Here is a 14,145-nt window from a genome sequence, read left to right on the forward strand (position 1 = left end):
TTGGCCCTTTGCATCCACGGACTCCCAACCAGACTGAAAGATTTGAAAAACTAGATGAACATGCAAAAACACTGAGGAAACTCAGCTGATAGTTACATGTTAGCGTGTTATTTTAAACACAAATATTTGAACATGTACCATACATACTTATGTATATATACTACAATACTAGTGTGTATCTTGTACATAAACCATCTAAAAATAAGACATTGTTAAGTAATGAAATTTAGATAATAAGAATTTTTAAATGTCTTGCTAATGATGATAGCTTCATACTACTATCAGCTAATGGTCCAAGATGTAATATATAGTTAAGGCATAGTTCATCATTAATAAATGTCAATCAATTACAAAATGTTTTGCTAATTTTAAAACTTTTAGGGCCAGTTCTTGTTAGATATGGTTAGATAATCATTGCTGTTAACCTCACAATAAGAATGACAAAGCCTATAAATCTAAAGTATCAGTTCTGCACTCTGTTGTTATACTTGTAAAATTATGTAGCATTATCTTTATCTTAGCAGAAAATGAGACTTGAAAGATTCACATTTTTACTAAGACTGGTGGAAAATATCAACTCCATACACCTGATCAAATAAAACACAAAATGGGCAACAATGGTTACAGCTTTCTACAGAACATGGATCTCCTTGCCAGCTAATCTACCACTGGCTGCATCGTCAGGTGCCAGGAATGACAAGTATCTATTCCTCTACAACAATGAAGATGTCATCAAATTTGAGCAGCCCTGATTTTTCTGACTCAGCCTTCTGTATATTCCTAAACTGGGGAAAAGCCAAGTCATCAGCAACTAACCTTGATTATACACTTAAATGGAACTATCTCTATGCTATTAATTGGTATTGGGAACACTATATTTATTGCACATGTGTCCTACAACTTAGGGACTTTCCATACTACTGAAATTGAGGGGCTTTTTTGAGTGACCTCTATATGGGACTTCCCTAGGAAGTGAGATTAGAGTTTTATGCCAGGGTCCTGGTAATGGCATACTATAATCTTCAATATTTTGTCACTTTTAGATAAAAACATGTTAAAATCCATAAAAATAAGTACATGGAAATTAGTACAATATTGGAGGTAAGGGGTGGGGGTGAAACAATGAGGTCTGCAATACAGAAATACCATTACCTCCAGGGCAGTGATGCATACTACTAGAGGCCCAATGCACGAAGATTCATGCAAGAATGGGCCTCCCTTCCCCTGGCTGCTGGCAAAGCCTTTGCTCCGGCCGGAGCTGCCTTTTCACCTTCCCATGCTGCCCAGAGGCCCAGAACGGCTGGGGCGGTGCAGAATGCCTGCGTCCCGCCCCACCCCTGGCTGCTCGGTGCCTGTGTATGCAAATTAACCCACCATCTTTGTTGGGTTAATTTGCATGCTCACTCCTGATTGGCTGGTAGGCATCGTGAAGGTATGGTCAATTTGCATCTTACTCTTTTATTAATGTAGATGATAGGTTGTATAGCAAAAGGGATTGTCTAATTTAAGAGGGCAAATGTATCCCTTAGTGCTGCATATGCCAAAAAGAGTATATTTCTAACTCACAGAAAGATATTTGGACTCCTCCCTCAAGAGTAGCCATCTGACATGCTTATTCATGTGACCATGACCATGATAATCTACATACCAAGTACTTTAAAACCTAATTTATGCAAATAAGTTCTAATGTTTTCCAACACATCAATGGAGTATATTTTACTTCAGAATGTGGCACACACCTGTTTTGCAGACTACTGGTACAGTATGTTCTTGAAAATGAAGGAATAAAATTTGAGAAAGGGGTCATGATTACAGGAAGAAATAAACTCATGCATATTAAACTTAACCATACTAATAATTACTTTAAATGTAAATGAATTAAACAATTAAAAGCAAAAATTCAGTTTGGACAAAAAAGTTAGACAACTATACACTATTTACAACAGACACAAATATAAAGGTTAAAAGTAAAAGGATGGAAAAATATATTATTCAAACACAAAGAGAGAAAATGATGTAGCTATATTAATAATAGAATGTAGTCAGATTTCATGAAAAAGTAGTATGAGATAAAGAGCATTTGAGGGTTCAAAAGGGGAGGTTATGAAGCAGTAAGACAAACGTTTAAAATACCTGCAGCAAAAACTAACCAGGTTAAATAGGGGTAAATCAATAATCATGACTGAAGATTTTAACATTCTTCTCCATTACTAATAGGGGGGTGGAAAGCCCTAGCTGATTTGGCTCAGTGGATAGATTATCACGATGTGGACTTAAGGGTCCAGGGTTCAATTCTGGTCAAGGGCATGAACCACAGTTGCAGTGTGCAGGCTTGGCCCTGGTCAGGGCACTTGCAGGAGGCAAACAATTGATGTTTCTGTCTCCCCCCTCCCTACCACTCTCTTTAAAAAAAAAAATCTGAAAATCGTGGTACATCTACACAATGGAATACTACGCTGCTGTAAAAAGAAAGGAACTCCTACCATTTGCAACAGCATGGATGGAGCTGGAGAGCATTATGCTAAGCGAAATAAGTCAGTCAGAGAAAGATAAATATCACATGATCTCACTCATTTGTGGAATATAATGAACAACATAAACTGATGAACAAAAACAGATCCAGAGACAGAGAAGCATGGATCAGATGCTCAAACCTCAGAGGGAAGGTAGGGGAGGGTGGGGGTAAAGGGAAGAGATCAACCAAAGAAGTTGTATGCAGGCATATAAGCATAACCAATGGACACAGACACCAGGGGGTTGAGGGCATGAGCGGGGGTAAGGGGGACAATGGAGGGATCAGGACACATATGTAATACCTTAATCAATAAAGAAAAAATAAAAATCACTGTATCAATGTTAGCCTAAAAAAATCTGAAAATGGAAAAATACCCTCCATTTAAATCTTACACTATTTTTTATAGTAATAGAACAAGCTATTTAGAAAATCTACACTAATAAAAGAGAAACATGCAAATTGACCATCACTCCGCTAAGCCCACCAGCCAATCAGAGCAAGTATGCAAATTAACCCAACAAAGATGTTGGTTAATTTGCATATGCAGGTGCGGAGCGAAGACTGAAGGCAGCGTAGAAGAGGAAGGGAAAGTGGAAAGCAAGGCGGTGGCGGTAGGAGGGAAAGCATGGGGCGGCGACAGCGGGAGGGAAAGCGCGGGGTGGCGGCAGCAGGAGGGAAGCCCGCCTCGGTGGGCTTCGCTCCCTTCTCTGCTTCGCTCAGGCCGCAGGAAGCCCTATTCTTGCAGGAAATCTTCCTGCAACGGGCCTCTAGTCTATATAATAAAAGCCTAAGCAACAGTTATGGCAGAACAACCAGAATGACCAGTCTCTATGATGCACACTAACCACCAGGGGGCAGACACTCAATGCAGGGAGCAGGCTTAAGCCAGCAGTCAGACATCCCCCAAGGGGTCCAGGACTGCAAGAGGCCGCAGGCTGGGCTGAGGGTCACAACACCCCCCTGCCCCCGTGCACAAATTTCGTGCACCAGGCCTCTAGTATTAACCTATAAATTAACACACTTCTAAGCAATCCATTGCTCAAAGAAAAAAATCATGACAAATTTTTAAATATTTTAGTGGAATATTAATAAAAACGCAACACAAAATTTGAGGTGGCTAAAGAAAAAACTATACCTTTAAAGCAGCGACAAACAATAAATAGAACAAAAAGCCAAAAGTCTGCTGATAAGCTCTTAATAATAGCAGCAAAAAGAAAGAGTAAACATGAATTACAATTAATAGAAACAATAAAGGGGGCATCATTCAGCTCCTGAAAACCTTAAAAGGATAAGAAACTATTGTGTTGTCCACCATCCAAAACTGAAATATCATTGATGACATGTACACATAAAGAACTGTTGGACATAGAAATTGGGACCCAAAAGAACTGTTGGCCCAGAAAGAAACTCACTATAGACTGATTCATTTGCCTCTCAGCATAACCATTATTGCTTGTCTCAGTTTCGGTTCCTATAAGTGTACTCCTAGTATCACATGAGCTCACTCATCTAGAGGAAAAGATGAACAACATAGACTGAACAAGAACAGCATCGATCAGACTGTCAGACCTCAGAGGGAAGGGTGGGGATAAGGGAGATAGATCAACCAAAGGACTTGTGTGCTTGCATATGAGCCTAACCAGTGATCACGGACAACAGGGGGGTAGGGGCATGTGTGTGGAGGGGTTTGGGATGGGAATGGGGGGGAGGGGGGTTTGAGGACAAATATGTGATACCTTAATCAATAAAGTAATTAAAAAATAAAAATAAATTTAAAAAAAGAAACTATTGTGAACAAATTTATGCCAAAAAGTATAACAATTAAGACAAATCTGACAAATTTCTTAAATTTACCAAAGTAGAATTCAAGGAGAAACAGAAAATCTGAATAGCTGTGTGTCTATTAAAGACATTGAATTCCTAATAAAAAACCTTTCCAAAAAGAAAACTCCAACCTAAAATGGACTTATTGAATCCTGTCAAATATTTAAGGAAGAATACTCATTTTACAAAAATCCTTTCAGAAAATAGAGATAAAGAGAACACCTCACACATTTTGAGACCAGTATTACCTGGGTATCAAAATCAGACAAAGATATAAGAAAACTCTATCACCAATATTCCTCATGAACATTAAAAATTTTCAAAATATCAACAAATCAGACATATGCAAAAAGGATAATACATTATGACCAAACTAGAGGCCCAGTGCACGTAATTCGTGCACTGGGGGGTGGGGAGGTGCGGGGCTGTCCTTCAGCCCAGCCTGCACCCTCTCCAATCTGGGACACCTCGGGGGATGTCTGACTGCCAGTTTAGGCCCGATCCCTAAACCAGTAGTTGGACATCCCTCTCACAATCCAGACTGCTGGCTCCCAACCGCTCATCTACCTGCCTGCCTAACTGCCCCTAAGCGCTTCTGCCTGCCAGCCTGATCACCCCTAACCACTCCCGTGCCAGCCTGATCGACACCTAACTGCTCCCCTGCCAGCCCGATTGCCCCCAACTGCCTTCCCCTGCTGGCCAGATTGCCCTCAACTGCCCTCCCCTGCAGGCATGGTCGCCCCCAACTGCCCTCCCCTGCAGGCCTGGTTCCCCCCAACTGCCCTCCCCTGCAGGCCTGCCCCCCCCCCCAACTGCCCTCCCCTGCAGGACTGGTAGCCCTTTACTGCCCTCCCCTGCCGGCCTGGTCCCCTCATCTGCCCTCCCTTGCTTGCCTGGTCACCCCTAACTGCCCTCCCCTGCTGGCCTGATCGCCCACAACTACTCTCCCCTGCCAGCCATCTTGTGGTGGCCATCTTTGACCACATGGGGGCGGCCATCTTGTGCGAGGGCATGACAGTCAATTTGCATATTACCTCTATATTATATAGCCTAGGGGTGTATCCCAAGAATGCAAGATGGTTTAACATCTGGAAATCTATGTAATTCTCCACATTAACAGAAAAAAAAAAAATCAATCATTTTAACAGATACTGTATAGAAAATGCATTTAACCAAATTCATTATCCATTCATGATAAAAACCATCAGCACACTGGGACTAGAAGGAAACTTCTTAATTCTGGTATTGGGCATCTATTAAAAAACTAACAGAGCCAACATATTAATAGTGAACAACCTGAATATTCTCCTAAAATCAGGAATAAGACAATAACATCATCTTTCATTTAGCACTAAAATTAAACTCCTATTCAACATTGTATGGGAGGTTGTAGCTAATGCAATAATGGAATAAAATTATAAAGGGCAAGAAAGTAGTATAACTATACGAAAATAATCCACAAAAAACTACTAGATTTAATCATTAAATTCAGCAATATAAAGGATACAAGCAATATACAAAAGTCGATTATATTTCAATATACTAGCAACAATTAGAAATGAAAATTTAAAAACACCATTTACAATAACATTAAACATTATCATAAAATGCCTTAGAATAAACTTCTGAAAAATTGTATACTACTACTACAACTAAAGCATGCTGAGAAAAATTAGTGATCTAAATAAATGGGAGATAAAACATGTTCATGGATAAGAATAGTCAACATTAAGATCATCCTCCCCAAATTGTTATCCCTAATTCAATGCAATTCCAATCAAAATCAGTCTTTTGTGTAGAAACTGACAAGCTGATTCTAAAACTTACAAAGAAATGCAAATGACTTTGATGAGCCAAAGCAATTTTGAAGGAGAACAAAACTGTCCAGTTTCAAATTTTACTTAAAACGTAAATGTACAGATAGTACTGAAAGAACAGATCAATAGAAAAGAATCGAGTACAGAAATAGAACTATACATATTTGTTCAAATGACTTTTCATAAAGAATGCCAAAGTAATATAATGGGAAAGAACTCTTCAGTAAATGGTGCTTTAACATACAGTTAAAAACATGAACCTCAACACTACAACCTCACAAAAAAGTTACTCAAAATGGATTTTAGATATAAGTATAAAAGCTTAATTATAAAAATAATGAAAGAGCCCTAGCTAGTATGGCTCAATGGGTAAAGCATCGGCCTACAGACTGAAAGGTCCAGGGTTCGATTCTGGCCAAGGGCACATGCCTGAGTTGCAGGCTCCATCCCCAGTAGGAGGTGTGAAGGAGGCAGCAGATCAGTGATTCTCTCTCATCACTGATGTTTCTATTTCTCTCTCCCTTCCTTTCTGAAATCAATAAAAATATATTTTAAAATAATAAAAATGAAAGAAAAAATAGGAGAAAATCTTAGTAAGCTTGGAGTAGGCACAGAATTTTTAGAAAACCACTAAACATAAAAGAAAAAAAAAAACCCTGATAAACCAGTCCAAATTTAACTTCAGCTCCTCAAAAGATACCATTTCAAAAGTAAAAAGGAGTGGGAGAAAAAATACTTGCAATAAAGGTATCTAACAGGACCAAGATGCAGTGTAAACAAGTTTTCCTTTTCAGTAAGACAAACCACCTAATTTTTTTAATCTGCAAAAGACTTAAATTTTACCAAAAGAGATATATGAATGGCCAATAAGCACAGAAAAGATGCTCATCATTATTCGTCAAGGAAATAAAAATTGAAACCTTGATATACTCCGTCACATAAACTAGAAGGCGAAAATTAAAGAATAATATCCAAATTGCCAAGGATGTGAACCAACTGGAACTCTCATACATTGCTGGAGGAAATGCAAAATGGTACAACCAGGGTAAATTCCAACTCTAAGTATTTGCCCAAGGAAACAAAACATATCCACATAAAGAACTGTCCACAAATATTTATAAAAGTTATATTCACAGAAGCCCCAAACTGAAAAAAAGTAGTAATTTCCATCAACAGGTGAATAGTGTATATACTGTATATAGAACTGCTGTGTATAAAAACTGATACAATATGAATCGACCTTAAATACTATTTAATCCTTCCTCATATTTTATACTCAAAAATGATTTATACTTTTTGCCAAGAACCAAAAGAAATCAGCTCCCAGAATTGAGTTATATATCTTACAGCCAGTTAGTAAAGTAGTCTAAGGAAACTGATGGATTCTTATATTTCACACTCCCTGGACAAATAATGTGACCCCTTTCAAGCACTTCTGAGCACTTATAAATTATACTTTAAAAAGTGTTTTTATTGATTTCAGAGAGGGAGAGAGAAACATCAATGAGAATCACTGATTGGCTGCTTCTTGCATGGACCCTACTGGGGATCCAGCACCAGCATGTACCCTGACTGAAGGGAATCAGATGGTGATATCCTGGTTCATAGGTCAATGCTCAACCAGTGAGCAACACAGGCTGGGCTGCAATACTTTTTAAATTATAACATTTCTTTTTTAAAAGGTAAAGTATTATGTTTTGACTATGAAAAATGTGTTAGGAAGAACTTATTTTCTATAAATTTCATTTAGGATAACATTGGGAGCACCAAAAAGTTAACAGAAAAGGAAAGTAGCCCTAGCCGGTTTGGCTCAATGGATAGAGCATTGGCCTGCGGATCAAAACGTCCCGGGTTCGATTCCGGTCAAGGGCAAGTACCTCAGTTGCAGACTCCTCCCTGGTCCCTGCCCTGGTCAGAGTGCTTGCAGGAGGCAACCAAACAATGTTTCACTTACTAGTACATCGATGTTTCTGTCTTTCCCTCTCTCTTCCACTCTCCCTAAAAATCAATGGAAAAATATCCTCAGGTGAGGAAAAACAAAGGAACTTTAAAAAAGAAAAGGAAAGTAGGCCTGATAGTATTGAGAATTACTACTCTACACCTAAATTTTGGTCATAATTTTCTATAGAATCCTTATGATCAATTATATTTTGATCTAAGGAAACTCTAGGGTTTTATATTATACTCTGGAATTCTAAAACTATGCCAAATTGGACTCCCTGGGGAGAGGGGCCTTGAAATCCAAATTTTAACAAGTGTACCAGGTGATTCTAGTAGCTAATATTTGAAAACCCCTATCTAAATCTAAAAGCTAAGAGTGTAACTGGAACATGTTATGCGGCCTACAGAAAGGGCCTGTGTGGGTATGCCATTTTTTTCTTAATTACCTGCCAATATATAATACTAGAGAAACTTTACACAAAATTCAGACCTCAGACTTCTTGTTAAAGAAAAAAAAAAAGATCCTTCAACACTGGCCCTGCATTCTCACATGACAATCTGCTGGAGCTAAGTAGAATTTGCCACCTCCCACTCCCCCACCATTCCCTATTTGCTGGCTCACAATTCTCCATCTCAATTACCTGCTTAGCTCCTCCATGTATTGTAGTTTGATCCATGGTGCCTGTACCCACAACTTAATTAAAAGAATCTTCATTAAGAAGGTTCATTAATCCCGGCCGGGTGTGGCTCAGCGATTGAGTGGCGACCCAGGAACCAGGAGGTCACCGGTTTGATTGCCGGTCAGGGCATTTGCCCAGGTTGCAGGCTTGATCCCCAGTGTGGGGAGGGGGGCATGCAGTAGGCAGCCTGTCGGTGATTCTCTCTCATCATTGATGTTTCTAGCTTTCTCTCCCTCTCCCTTACTCTTTGAAATCAATATGTCTCCTATCTAATAAGAGTAATATGCAAATTGACCATCACTCCAACACACAAAGACGACCACCCCCATGTGGACACAAGATGGCTGGCAGGGGAGAGCAGTTGTGGGTGATCAGACCAGCAGGGGAGGGCAGTTGGGAGGGACCAGGCCTGCAGGGGAAGGCAGTTGAGGGGGACCCTCCCCTACACGAATTTTGTGCACCGGGCCTCTAGTGTGTGTGTGTGTGTGTGTGTGTGTGTATATGAAGGTTCATTAAGAGTTCATCAAATGGTCCAGCCGGTTGAGCGTCAAAGCATGAACCAGAAGGTCAGTTTGATTCCAGGTGGGGGCACATGTCCGGGTTGCGGGCTCAATCCCCAGGAGGGGATGTGCAGGAGGCAGCCAATCAATAATTATCTCATCATTGATGTTTCTCTCTCTCCCTCTCCCTTCCTCTCTGAAATCAAGAAATTTTTTTTAAAGTTCATCAAATGAACCCTATTTATTTAGTTCTAAAATGTATTGTATTAAAATAAGTTTTAAAGGAAGTAAAAAGGAAAGCATTCAAGTCAGTAAGATTCAGGATAATATTTTTAATTTATTGAAGATAACCCTAACTTTTTTTTAGAGGTATACACCTCAAAAGTATCATTTGTTAAAGCCTTTGCTTAGTATAAAACCAAAAACATTTATCTTTAAATTTAAATGCCTTCCTTGAACACTTGCATATAATACAAGCACAAAGGTAAAAAATACTTGGAGACTGGAATTACATAGAGAATTCTGAGAAATGAAATTCAAACTTGTCTCAGAATTGAGAATCAGTACTTTTATTACCCATGTTCTCATTCATTCAGGTCTGAATGTCATGGCCAGGCACGTAATACATCTTAATCCTAGAATTATGCAAAATTCAGGTCTTAATTGACTACTGGCCTGTTTAACCATTTAAAAAATGAAAGAAACCTTAAAATGTGTCTTAAAAAATTTAAGAACTGCCCTGACCGGTTTGGCTCAGTGGATTGAGCATGGGCCTGCGGACTGAAGGGTCCCGGGTTCGGTTCCGGTCAGGGCCATGTACCTTGGTTGCGGGCGCATCCCCAGTGGGGGATGTGCAGGAGGCAGCTGATGGGATGTTTCCCTCTCATCAATGTTTCTAACTCTCTATCCCTCTCCCTTCCTCTCTGTAAAAAAAAAATCAATATAATATATATTAAAAAAAAGAAAAAAGAAAAAATTTAATAACTAAGATTTCAGTTTCACCTGTACTAACTTTCCAACAGGTGGGCCACATCTGAGCAAACTAGTGTGAAGACTGATATTTTACTCTACTTACAAGCTAACAAAGTAGCTTACCGTGGATACTGGTAGAAGACATGAGATTCAGGTCACAGGCAAAAGGCAGTATTTTACTTACAATAATTATATAAGACAAAGCACCAACATTTTGCACTGGTTCTGAATCCCAGTTCCCACCAAGCAAAATGAAGAGGACCAGTAGACACAGGCAATGGGGTTGTGTTACATGAGAAAAATCTATGCTGTGGGAACCCAAATCTTTTTTTTTTTTCTCTTTTCTTTTTTTCTCTCTGGGAACCCTAATCTTTATGAGGACCAGTAAGCAAGCCTTTTACTCCAAAGGGAGACACATTTATCTTTATTATACTGGACCATATGCATGCCTGCGCTTTGCTCTGATGGAAGACACCATCTTCTAAGGCTGTTCCTTATACAAACATCCTTTTAAAATAGAAACAAAGGGCAGTCACTCTGCGGGCAGGATCTGCAGAAACAGAAAATTGTCTCCCTCAACCAGATACTGTTTCTAGCATATAATTAAATGAGGAGTCTAACACTATGATCTATTTAAAACATTAATTTTATATATTCCTTGACCTAGCTCAATTACTTAATTAGCATTTCACCTCAAATTAAAAATGAATTCCCCCTTTTCAGTTACTTTGTATTTTTTTAAATAAGGCGCTCAAGTATTTGCAATATTAAAATTGAAAAATCTCAAGTATCCTACTAGAAACAAATAATGACTGTACTCACTTTAACTTTAAATGTTTCCAACCTTTTCAAGCTAGCAATGGGAGCCACCTGTCAAAACTCTCAACTAGACAGTAACAACCACCACAAAGAGAACAGAAGCGTCAACATTTCCAGCTGTTGTCTACAAAATACAAGAAAATCCTGCACCCCCGAATCACTTTGTTGTATTTCTCTTTACCCTTTACCGACTCAAAATAAAATCTTGGAAAGATAAAAGACAAGAAAACACTGTCTCATAGTTCCTTTGTCCACCGCAGAGAGAGAACTGGGTTCTCATTAAGGTAAAGAACTCGAAACATGCAAGACAGAGAACAGACAACATCTGATCTGTAATCAACCATCAAAGAAAGTCACCATCACTTGATCCTCATCCCTCCTTCCCTCCTCCAACACACACACACACACACACACACACACACACACACGAGTGGGTCTAGGCGAGGTGATTAGGATCACATGCACCTGGACAAAGCTTTGGGGAGCAGAGGGTAGCCGTTAACGAGATGCAGTTGGCAAAGACTCCGAGACCCAGACAACAGCCGACTCCGACAGAGATTTTCCAAAAGTGCGGCTCTCCCGGAGGAGGCTGCCGAGGGGCCGAGCAGCGGCAGGAGCGCCGCCAAGTCCCCGGCGCCCGCCCGTGGAAGTTGCTCGCGGGGCGTGCGGGCCCTCCGTGTCACCGCCGCCAACACAGACCCGCTTCCCCGCCCTTCCCCCGCCGCGCACCCCGCTCGGCGACATGACAGCGGGTCCCGCCGCGCAGGGGCGCCCGCCTCTCACCTTGGGTGGCGAACGGCGAGGAGCCGCCGACCGGCGAGCCGGGGCCCGGGAGCAGCGGCGGGGTCTCGGCCGAGCCCAGCATGGGCGCCGGCAGCATGAGGTAGCGCTGCGGCGCGGGCAGGCAGCGCTGGCAGAAGGAGTGCAGGCAGGGCAGCAGCTTGGGCGCCCGGCTCTGGATGTTCTGGTGGCACACGGCGCAAGTGTCCAACAGGTTGAGCCGGGCCGCCTCGCCTCCGCGCTCCGAGTCCGGGCCCTGCCGACTCTCGGCCTCGTTCTCTCCGCTCGGCGCCGCCGAGGGTCCCCCGGCGGCGGCCGCCGAAGCCGCCGCGGCCGCCGTCGCCGCCTTCTCCACAGCCACCTCCATTGTCCTGCCCCCCGCCGCCGCCGCCGCCGCCGGGGAAGGGGGAGCGCGGTCTCCGCCCGCCGCCGCCGCCGCGGCTGCCGACGACCTCCTCCTCCTCCTCACAGGCCGCTCGGGTGGCCCGCGGGAGAAGGAGGGAGGGAAGGAGGGCGGAGGAAGCCTTCTCGGGAACCGGGGATCCGCCTCCCGGGTAGCGCGGCCTGGAAAGGGGGTTCTGTCAGCGGGGACGGTTCCTCGCACCAGGGAGGCTGCGCTCCATCCGCTTCGCCAATGGCCGGGGAGCTCAACAAGCCCGCCCAGCCCGGCCGAGCCTCCCCGCTTTTCTCTGGGGCCCAAGCCCACTTCGGTCCCGCCCCCGCCCCCGCCCTCTCTCCCAGCAACTGAAACAACGGCTGGCAGCGCCTCGTCCAATAGCCGCCGCGCCTGGCCAGAGGGCGGGGCCTCCCTTAGCCCGCGAGGCTCCGACGGCGCAGCGGGAGGCTGGGCGGTGGGCGGGCGCCCGTCCAGCCCCGCCCCTCAGGACTCTGGAGCCGCGGCCTGTGATTGGGCCTTCGTGTGCGTGCAGCTCCTCTGAAAAGATTAAGGGTTTATTTGTTCGCGGCCGCCGCCTAATCCAACCCGCCTGTGTTGGGTCCTCCTACAGGGTGGAGCTTCAACCGCGTCTAGGAGTTAATTGACTGCTTTCAAAACTGGTTTTATTACTGGAGACGGGGTCCTGTAGGAAGAGTGAGTATGGTGGGAGGGTCAGGTCCAAGGATGACCAAGTGGAGATAGTGAAGAGCGAATAAGGAATGGATTTTAAACATGGAAAATGTGGGAAAAACATGTGGAAGCAGCATGGGTTTTGCCACCTGAATGCACTAATCTATATGATGAGTGATGGAACATGAATAAGGGGAAGCTTCTCTTACAAGTAAGAAATTTTTGAAGAATTTCGCCACTGAAAAAGAAATTAATTTTTCAAGTCAATGATTTGCTTTTTAAGTGAGTAAAAATGGATCATTTTCCAAGGAATTAAGATATAAAGATTGTGCCGAAACCGGTTTGGCTCAGTGGATAGAGCTTCGGTCTGCGGACTGAGGGGTCCCGGGTTCGATTCTGGTCAAGGGCATGTACAATGGTTGCGGGCACATCCCCGGTAGGGGGTGTGCAGGAGGCAACTGGTCGATGTTTCTCTCTCATGGATGTTTCTAGCTCTCTGTCCCTCTCCCTTCCTCTCTGTAAAAAATTCAATAAAGTATGAAAAAACAAAAGGCATTCATTCTTTAAAAAAAAAAACATATAAAGATTGTTTGCAAATGTCGTTATTGTATATATGCATTATTGCAAGAAATAAAAGTAAATATTAATAGAGATATCCCAATAAGTCATAAATTCAGTATTCTTTTTCATTCCCTCCCCCTCCTTTTACACACACATTTTCACTCAAAAAAATAGACAAACTTTTAAGGAGCTTGAAGAATCGAGGTGGGCCAAACAAAGCTTTCTTATATACTAGTACACAAGACTTTAAAAGTTTGTATGGCGGTGCCATGTTTAAGTACAAATAAAGTAGTGCTGGAACTTTTGAGATGAGTGGGGTGGGGTCAGAAAAGGTTTTGTTAAAATTGTAATGATTTTGGAAAAAGAAATGGCAGATAAACTCTAGGCATCTTAGCATACCCTCAAGACCTTACTTTCACAAAAGATTCCTCTCCTACCAGCCTCTTTTCCAAACAGGTCATTAAATCCAATTTCCATAAGCCTCTTGAGTGAAGTCATTTCTTTTCTTTTTTCTTTTGTCTTCTTTCCTTGCCTTTCCTTGCCTTTCCTTGCCTTTCCTTTCCTTTTTTCTTTTCTTTTCTTCTTTCAAATCTTTATTGTTGAAAGTATTACATATGCCCCTCTTATACCTTCCTGGTGCCCACGGTTGAGCCAAGTTCTTTAATGAACT

The 14,145-nt window shown here is 42.3% G+C and overlaps 1 protein-coding gene across 3 annotated transcripts in view; it reads right to left on the bottom strand.

Annotated features, from left to right (window-relative positions):
• Positions 1 to 12,531, bottom strand: part of TRIM24 (tripartite motif containing 24) — a 105,426-nt gene extending 92,895 nt beyond the window's left edge. The window contains exon 1 of one of the 3 annotated variants that reach the window (XM_079786203.1): positions 11,852 to 12,531. In XM_079786203.1, coding sequence (XP_079642329.1) covers positions 11,852 to 12,215 — 364 coding nt within the window. In that variant the 5' untranslated portion in view covers positions 12,216 to 12,531. The remainder of the gene's footprint in view (positions 1 to 11,851) is intronic. The other 2 variants (XM_079786202.1, XM_079786201.1) reach the window with 2 other exon arrangements.
• Positions 12,532 to 14,145: the final 1,614 nt, after the last annotated feature.

This window comes from Cnephaeus nilssonii (assembly GCF_951640355.1).
Source record: "Cnephaeus nilssonii genome assembly, chromosome: 12".
Lineage (NCBI taxonomy): Eukaryota > Metazoa > Chordata > Mammalia > Chiroptera > Vespertilionidae > Cnephaeus > Cnephaeus nilssonii.